This window comes from Thermothelomyces heterothallicus (assembly GCF_042370625.1).
Source record: "Thermothelomyces heterothallicus CBS 202.75 unplaced genomic scaffold P884_scaffold_4, whole genome shotgun sequence".
Lineage (NCBI taxonomy): Eukaryota > Fungi > Ascomycota > Sordariomycetes > Sordariales > Chaetomiaceae > Thermothelomyces > Thermothelomyces heterothallicus.
The window spans coordinates 1,402,405-1,410,871 of record NW_027192565.1 but is presented as its reverse complement, the minus strand read 5'-3'; the positions used below and the strand labels follow the sequence as shown (position 1 = coordinate 1,410,871).

Genomic DNA, 8,467 nt, shown 5'->3' with positions numbered 1-8,467 from the left:
GTAGGTCGCATATATAACGTATAACATACCTAGTTAGACCGTGATTCTTTCCCCGCGATACGATTGCGTTGGCTCTCCGCTCATTATGTGATTGCGTTCATCATGGGTGTCGTTCAGCGACGCCGCAATTGCTGCTTCCAGCAGTTGCACCTAAGTAGGCATACGCCGTCGTACTTGACCAATGCTGTGCAGCTGCGCTAGGGATGAAGCGCTTGGTGGGATGCAGGACTCTTGTATGTATTCCAAGAATGGATAATCGCTTTAGGATCTTCTTGCCCCCTTTTCCGTCCCTGTGCTCTGCTGCTGCGTGATCACAGCCAACTGGAAGGGACGCGCTGAAGCTGCCCTTGGAGAGTGATTCCCTACCTTACCATTGATTACTGCCAGCCTTAGGCATTGGGTGCCTGTCTACCTGATTTACCGAGGTATAATAATACTACCTCAACCCTAACCCAAAGCTGGGATAACGACCAACGGTTAGTTACGGCACTTTGCGAAACCACCCACGACCGAGCCCCAAATTGCGCGTAGTATCTGAGGCAATTGAGCTCGAGCTCATAACGAGCGTATGGTTGAGCATGGAGTAGGTAATTAGATAACCTCATTGTCTCCCTGCAAGCGCATGCAGCGCTTCCTCAGCCGTCTGCAGTAGAAATGCTAGGTTAGAACATGCCTTTCATCCTAGCTGTTAGTGTTTATTCGCCTTGAGCATCAATGCCTGGTAAGAGCGGCATCGCTCAACAATGATGAATCCGGTTTCGACCGACCCAAGTGCCGACAGATGGGAAAGCGTAGTGATGCGGGTGATAAAATCCACGGGTTGCGGGCATGCCATTGGCTCGGAGATTCCCGCAATCAGGCCGAGCTCCAAAACTGCCAACTGCGACACGCTTGAAGGATGCGCCCTCGAGCGTCATTTCCGAAAGCGACCTAGAGCCCCTTCAAACCAACGCAGTCTTTTGGCGACAGAGTAACGGCCACCTCTCCCCTCTCCGCGGCGATTTTATCCCACGATTAATCCATTATAGTCCTTCACAATGTACAGACTCGGTCGTAGCCGCGCATTGGCGTCGGCCTTCGCCGCGCCCAAGGTGCGAATTCTCCCGCCATCAAATCTCGCTCTGTCCGCTAGGGGAGCCCCCAAAAAGTTGAAGCTAACGTCGACACCGCCCGACAGGTTTCTCCCTCCCCCAGACTCCAGAGCATTGCGCAACAACAAAGGAGAGCCCTGAGCATCCACGAGTACCGCTCTGCCGACCTCCTCCGCCAGGTGAGAGAAGATTTTGCGCCCGGACATGCCCCTGATCCAGAGGAGAAAGACAGAAAAACAAAAAAAAAAAAAAAAAAAAAATAGATAAACAAAAAGAATATCTGCTGACGTGGGCCATCCGGCGACACGCAGTATGGCATCGATATTCCAAAGGGCGCCGTCGCGACGACGGCTGCTGAGGCCGAGGCGGTCGCCAAGAGCATCGGCACCGACGACATGGTGATCAAGGCTCAGGTGCTCGCCGGCGGGCGCGGCAAGGGCAGCTTCGACAACGGCCTCAAGGGCGGCGTTCGCGTCATCTACTCGCCCACGGAGGCCAAGATGTTCGCCGAGCAGATGATCGGCCACAAGCTCATCACCAAGCAGACCGGCGCCGCCGGCCGTCTGTGCAACGCCGTCTACATCTGCGAGCGCAAGTTCGCCCGCCGCGAGTTCTACCTGGCCGTGCTCATGGACCGCGCGTCGCAGGGACCCGTCATCGTCTCGTCGTCGCAGGGCGGCATGGACATTGAGACGGTCGCCAAGGAGAACCCCGACGCCATCACCACCACCTACATCGACATCAACGTGGGCGTGACGGACGAGATCGCGCGCGGCATCGCCACCAAGCTGGGCTTTAGCGAGCAGTGCATCGAGGACGCCAAGGACACCATCAAGAACCTGTACCGCATCTTCCTCGAGAAGGATGCGACCCAGATCGAGATCAACCCGCTCTCGGAGACGTCGGACCACAAGGTCATGTGCATGGATGCCAAGTTCGGCTTTGACGACAACGCCGAGTTCCGCCAGAAGGAGGTGTTCAGCTGGCGCGACACCACCCAGGAGGACCCGGAGGAGGTGCGGGCCGCCGAGGCCGGGCTCAACTTTATCAAGCTGGACGGCGACATCGGCTGCCTGGTCAACGGCGCCGGCCTGGCCATGGCCACCATGGACATTATCAAGCTCAACGGTGGGCAGCCGGCCAACTTCCTCGACGTCGGCGGCGGCGCCACCCCGGCGGCCATCAAGGAGGCCTTTGAGCTCATCACCAGCGACCCCAAGGTGACGGCCATCTTTGTCAACATCTTTGGCGGCATCGTGCGCTGCGACGCCATCGCCCACGGCCTCATCAACACGGTCAAGTCGCTCGACCTGAAGATCCCCATCATTGCCCGCCTGCAGGGCACCAACATGGAGCAGGCCCACCAGCTCATCAACGACTCGGGCATGAAGATCTTCTCCATCGACGACCTGCAGAGCGCCGCCGAGCGCGCCGTTCAGCTGTCCAAGGTTGTCAAGATGGGTGCGTGGCCTCGTCCTTCCCTACAAGGATAGATTCTTGTGTTTCTTTCTTTCCGGCTTTTTTTACTTTCTCTCTTACCGTTATCCCACTTCTCCCTTTCTATCTTTCCCTTGCTTTGGTTGATCGTTTGGCTGACTTTTTACTTTGCTTTTTTTTTCTCTACAGCTCGTGACATTGACGTTGGCGTCGAGTTCACCCTGGGTATCTGAGAGCTAGACGGGGCAAGGGAGAAGGCATCGGGAAGAGGGCAATGATAGACTGGTCGGGCGGCCTGGTTGGTTCCCTTTGTGTTGTTGTGTATTTGGCGACTGCCTGCTGCTGCTGTCAGGTGCTATACTGCTGTGCTGCGTTTTGTGTACATCCCAAACAGACTCTATGTTGTGCATGTCGTGTAGTAGGTAATCTGTACGTGTCCGAGGTGCCGGAGCCGGGGGGGGGGGGGGGGGGGGGGGGGGGGGGGGGGGGGGGGGGGGGGAAAGAGGAAATGGGGGGAAGAAGCGAGCTTTTGCGTCCTACCTAGACTTGGCCTGTTATTTTCTGGCAATTGCATCCTTCTCTGGTTGTTGCCTAGTCCGCCCACTTCTGCCTCCGTCCTTCGCAGTTGGATATCCATCACTTGCGTGCGGACGGCAGTTACACGGGGCATGCGGCTGACTGGTTAACATAGGGGGTAACAAGCGGAAAGCGGCGTTGAGTTTCAAGACGGCTGTTTCTTCGTTTCTATATTAGGAAATGTGTAACCGTGTTACACCCCCTCACCGACTGTACGGATTAACTTTTGAAGTCAGCCACTTGAGGCTGACTTATTGACCGCCATTCCACGTTAATAATAATAGAGCGCGCGTAGTAGCAGCCCGCCCGTTGATGTCGGTGTGGGGGGAGGAGGTGGTGGGCTACAAGTATATCCGCTTTGTCTTCATCCGGCGTGGCGGAATATGCGCGCCATGTTGCTAGCTTCTCCGAGGGCGACGCTCGGCGATGGATGGACGGCACGGGATGGCGGCACGGGATGACCCGAGTCGGAGGTGCTCACAACTCGATGCTTGCCCCATTTTTTCCTCACTCAACTGGCGTTCGTCTTCTGGCATATGTCGTGATTGGGGCTCGTGTCTGCTGTGTCATGTCGACGCGGGCGAGAGGAAAGGAACCTTGCGTCGTTTTCGACGGCTTTTACGTTACTCTCGGGGCTGTAGTAATTAAAAAAAGCTGAGTTGAGGAGAGCCAGCCGCGCGAGGCTTGTGACACTCCCACATGCTCTGTGGGGGATGGGATATCTGGTCGCATGAGCTGATAGGGCGCTCTGCCGTCTCGAGATTTGAGATTTGGAATTGTGGGGTTGGTGGTGGTAACTGCCATGTTTGTCAATCCAAGTAGCTTGCTACGTCGGGCACCCGGCCTCAATCTCGAGAAGGTGCCACCGTGCATTGACACGATTCGCAGTCGAGTTACTAGGCAGGGATAAGCCGCTCTATTATATAGATAGGTATATATATATGTGTCCGGCCGTGTTTGTTGGGAGAAGTTCTCATCGTCCTTGCTCTTTCCTGCTAAGCTCCTCGAGTGAGCTTGCTCGGTATTCGGAAAGAAGAGGTCGCTCGCCTATTCACCCAAGCCAAGCCACTTACAAGACGCCGGACTTTGCTCGGGCTTTGGCCAGAATTTTTTGTCGCGAGCTATCCCCGAGCTTTATTCACCACGCTACCAGCGTTTAATAAAACCCAGCGCTACCCTCTCTCTACCAGCGGCTCGCCAAGGGGGTTGGATGCTACAGAAAAACCGTTCAACGCACCGTCTCCACCGCAGATCACCCGCACCACCAGCCTGGGTGTAACCGGTATTATTACATACATCCGGATATACACCAGATATATATATAATTACATACCCATCACCTGTTCGTCACCATGGACTCTGTCATGTGTCCCTGCACGGCGTGCTTCGCCGCGACGCGAGGATATCCCGCGATTGTCGGACCGCAACAGCACTCCAATCGCCACTACTACCTCCGACCCAACCTGGACTTTTTCCGAGGTAAGAAGGGCAGGATGTTCGGTCGGCTGCGGCGGGTCCGCACCATCGAGAGCACAACGTCGACCCTGGTCGGCCTGACCGCCCAGGCGCAGCCCATGGCTGTTTTGGACAGAGTGTGAAAAAGAAAAGATACGAAGGCATCAGCATTGGCGTCGGATTGGTTAATATCTTGAAGGGGAAAGGGGGGGGTGGTGGTTAGGTTGTGTTACAGGATTGAGGCACTCGGAGGCCAGACTTGGCCGACCCACCACCAGGGGATGACGGACCAGGGTTTAACATGTATTTAGAGAGCTTCTACCAGTGCCTCCGGCACTCGAAAATAATCAACCATCATCACCACAGGACCATACGAGAGTTCCAGCAGTGCCTGCCACAGCGCTTACACCGCTGTGGTTGTCCTGATTTGTAGCACACCCTGCCGTGCTATAGCAGGTTGTCTTGGGTCTGGTCTTGCTCAGGGTTGGGTTACGGAGTTTGGGCATGAAGGACATGCCAAGGATGATATGGACGAAAAAATAATGACTTTCGAAAAAGAGGTGGCCTCCAATTGCTGGCTCTCCAAAGGGAAACACTTTACATGCTGATCTTGTCGAGGGTAGACGATGGGCTTTGCCTCGTCTTATATTTTTAGCATTGAAGGCAAAATAATTAGACCCGGATACGGAATCAGATGTTAGACCTGCTGAAGGCCCCTATACTTCTTATTCTGAGACTGCATTTTTGAAAATCGCCGTGGAGTGTCTCGCGGCTCCCGAGGTTCTGCCACTAATTAATTAATCGCTACCCATGCAATATCGCCTGTGTCAGAAGCGATGGAGCTTCTAAAGCACTAGCCACGCGCTTGCCACAGCGCATAAGGCGCTTAACCACATTAACCATCTCTTTTGTCTATAATTAAATATCGCTCGTTTTATCTCCTTTGTAGATAGTTCAACAAGGCACCTTTCAATCCTTCAAGCCACCCACTGCAAACTCTCTTCGAAGCTTACCGGAGCTTACCACTGCGTTCGGCAGTTCCTATACTGGTCCCCAGCTCACTAAGCACTTTCAGGCATCATCGAGCTCCAACTCCCTCGATACCGGCGCGTACGCAAGCGCATTTCCCCCCCCGAAACGCTCGATAAGCCATTCCTGCTAGCCCTTCCGGTTGCCCTACCAGCTCTGGGGACCCAGTAGCCAAAATCGTCAAGCGACGTGCTCCAAAACAGATCGATCGGATTTAACGGAAGCTCGGTGGATTTTCGGTATTTCCACGCCTCCAGGGCTAGGTGGTACACCACAGAAATGTTATAGTTAATGAGCACGGCCCGTTAGACGACCGGTGGCCGGCCCTTCTTCCCTAGCGGGTCCTCCGCCTCTGGCTCGAGCTTTAGCATGATGTTACGGGGTAGCAAGTCGCGCTGGTTTATCCCGGAATGCTCCAGTCTCGTATCAGCGTCGAGAATGCGCGCCAAGACGTCAAGACGGTGTTCCTCGGTAAAGCCTAGAGCCGCCGACTCTCGGTAGTAGAGGTCGTACATATAAACGCCGTCGATATACTCGATGAGCAACAGACAGACATAGCGTTCGTGTTAGATCCTACGGTGGCGGATAGGCAGCGTAAAGGTCTAGGAACCGTAGTACTTGGGCGCGAATCCTCCTGTGTGGCCTGTCTTTTGGAGGTAGGTATAGGCGGCAGCTTCGATGCTGTAGTCGGAATCGGCCGCGAGCGTGGTAGCGACGGGCCGATACGGAGCATTCTCGTCTTCGAACGAGTAGTAGAGCGGATCGAATATCTTGGCCACGGCCTGGAACGGTTTGCCCTGTCCGTTTTACGGCGTGACAGTACAGGCGACTAGCTACGGACCCCGCCCGTCTTCTACCGCGATAGGCCGCTCCACTTTTTGGGTTGCCTATGCCAGCTTCTCGGGAACGACGCTATCCGTGTCATTATCGGCTTCTAGAGGTGGATAACTGACGACGAGCTCGGTCTACGTCAAGGTTTTAAGGTGCTCATTAGACGTGTCGTAGGGCGGCTTAATGAAAGGGTACACCGACGGTAGGCCGAACGGTTGAGGAGGAACGTGCTCGGTGATGGTAACAGTGAAGACAGACGCGTATGGAAACGGCGGCCGCTCCGGATCCTCGGGCGGACTCCAGAAGTGAAAGTCGGACCACAGCGGCATTGCGGGAGGGAGGTGGCTAAGGTCAGTAACTAAGGGAAAGGGAAAATGTCCAAAGAAGTTGAGGGCGAGGAAACAGCCAAGAGCTTCGTGGACAGTGTGTAATTATTATGTTGAAGTGTGTAAAGTGTTTTCACCTCTGGTGAAGGGAAAACAAAGACGAAGAACCTTGTTTGGTTTTCACAATGTAAGTAGACTTACGCCAGGTAGATAATCAGTGTTTGGCGTAATACTCTAAGGTATCTATGCAGACAAGAGGGTTTCGGGTTCCTCCATCCTCCTCCCTCCCTTACTTCCCTGAGCTCGAAGAGCAGTAGCACCCCTGAAGAAGTCTAAAGTTCTTAATCACTTCTTCCTTGGAACCCTTTTGCTTTCACGGAAGACCATGGGCGACGCTTGTTCTGCGCGCAGTCTTCATTCCCGACCTGCGGACGTGATGAAGCTTCTGAACAGCATAATTACACGACAACGCCCACATCAAGAGCTCTTCCGTCCCATCTCGTCGATTCTATCTGAGCATATATCTGAGCACCGTCTTTGACATTAGAAGCCCGACGCTGTCCCCCCTTGCTTTGATAGTCACATTCTTGCTGCGACACCCATGGATTAAGTACATCCTCGTTCCCTTCCTCCATCACGCCTCTCGCAGCAGATCCAGAGTCCGTCGCCTTGGCTTCCTTTCCATTTCCTGAAATATTCTGCCATTCATTATTCAAGCTTTCTTTCTCGGTCTTCTCAACTTCCTGCCCAATCGGCCAATTCCCCCCAGCAACCAACCCCCCTCACCACAGACTGGTCATTGACGGGTTCACGGCAAGAGAGCCCTTCCTGCGTCGACGACCTTATATTTCCTTTTCTTCTACATGTTATATATCTTGCAGATTCGAAGCCTAGGCTTCTTGCAGTGCCTCCTGGCTGCCTTTGTGGCTTTGGCTTTGGCCGTTCGCCGCCCGCTCGGAGGACATATTTAAACATGTCACTTCCGCCCGTTTCTTTGGCAGTCTTCTTCCCAGCAAGCCATGAATCAGAAGAACAGAAGAAACCACAGTCATGTGCGGCAGACAAAGGTACGTTGTTGTGCAAAGTTGCACTGGGATTCGGAGCACGCGAAAACCTTTTGGCTTGAGCAAATGGAAGGGCGTATTAATTACTGCTGGGCTATGAGCTTGGCACTAGCATCTCACGATAATATATCGCCGTGTCTTGCTTGACAAGCTGTAAACAGATGGTCTGCTTTCTGGTTCTCACAGTTCTTAATAAGCAACGGGTGTGTTGCGTTATTAAAGGGCGAGTCGGCAGTTACTCCTTACTCCTTACTGCTTCCTCCTTACTCCTTCCTCCTTACTCCTTGTTCCTTCCCCCTTCTTAGTTATTAACTACCTTATTCGCCCCCCTTTTCTCAGTTAGAGGCTTCAGACTGACAATAGGATTGGAACAGAAGCGTCCTACACCTTAGATGAGCATGACGCCCTTCAGACGGCTACGAATGAGCACGGTTTAGCTATCAATCTTCCCAAACATGTAAGAAATCGTCTGAACGTCCCACCAGCAGTCGTTCGGATGTCTCTGGCTGTGCCTCATACCTAGCACAAGTACTCGTCGCATGCCTGTCGCGCGCCTTTCGTCGGATAGCCTGAGATACGATTAAACCTCGTTCTACCGTACCTGTTAATGTCTCATATAGCCCTCTTACACCACCACCACCATCACCACCACCACCCC

The 8,467-nt window shown here is 53.8% G+C and overlaps 4 protein-coding genes across 4 annotated transcripts in view; 2 read left to right on the top strand and 2 right to left on the bottom strand.

Annotated features, from left to right (window-relative positions):
• Window positions 1-1,037: 1,037 nt before the first annotated feature.
• On the top strand, window positions 1,038-2,584 carry P884DRAFT_193825 (ATP-grasp domain-containing protein; the record flags this gene model as incomplete). The annotated part of the gene is made up of 3 exons (XM_069437782.1): window positions 1,038-1,091; window positions 1,178-1,270; window positions 1,403-2,584. The coding sequence occupies 3 exons, from the start codon at window positions 1,038-1,040 to the stop codon at window positions 2,582-2,584; spliced, it is 1,329 nt and encodes a 442-aa protein (XP_069300266.1).
• A 1,647-nt stretch (window positions 2,585-4,231) lies between these two features.
• P884DRAFT_256453 (uncharacterized protein) lies at window positions 4,232-4,765 on the bottom strand. The gene has a single exon (XM_069441066.1). The coding sequence runs from the start codon at window positions 4,728-4,730 to the stop codon at window positions 4,467-4,469; it is 264 nt and encodes an 87-aa protein (XP_069300265.1). The 5' UTR covers window positions 4,731-4,765; the 3' UTR covers window positions 4,232-4,466.
• An 865-nt stretch (window positions 4,766-5,630) lies between these two features.
• P884DRAFT_275649 (uncharacterized protein) lies at window positions 5,631-6,748 on the bottom strand (the record flags this gene model as incomplete). The annotated part of the gene is made up of 6 exons (XM_069442868.1): window positions 5,631-5,717; window positions 5,753-5,839; window positions 5,900-6,081; window positions 6,199-6,385; window position 6,500; window positions 6,558-6,748. The coding sequence occupies 6 exons, from the start codon at window positions 6,746-6,748 to the stop codon at window positions 5,631-5,633; spliced, it is 735 nt and encodes a 244-aa protein (XP_069300264.1).
• A 45-nt stretch (window positions 6,749-6,793) lies between these two features.
• P884DRAFT_327877 (uncharacterized protein) overlaps window positions 6,794-8,467 on the top strand; it is a gene marked incomplete at its 5' end in the record, with an annotated part of 4,639 nt that continues 2,965 nt past the window's right edge. Inside the window, one exon of the mRNA XM_069445567.1 lies at window positions 6,794-6,842. Within this exon, the coding sequence (XP_069300263.1) occupies window positions 6,794-6,842 (49 nt within the window). The remainder of the gene's footprint in view (window positions 6,843-8,467) is intronic.

What these genes read in the sequence shown, in the direction of transcription:
- P884DRAFT_256453 (XM_069441066.1), bottom strand. Translation starts at nt 4,730, where the DNA reads ATGCTGATGCCTTCGTATCTTTTCTTTTTCACACTCTGTCCAAAACAG.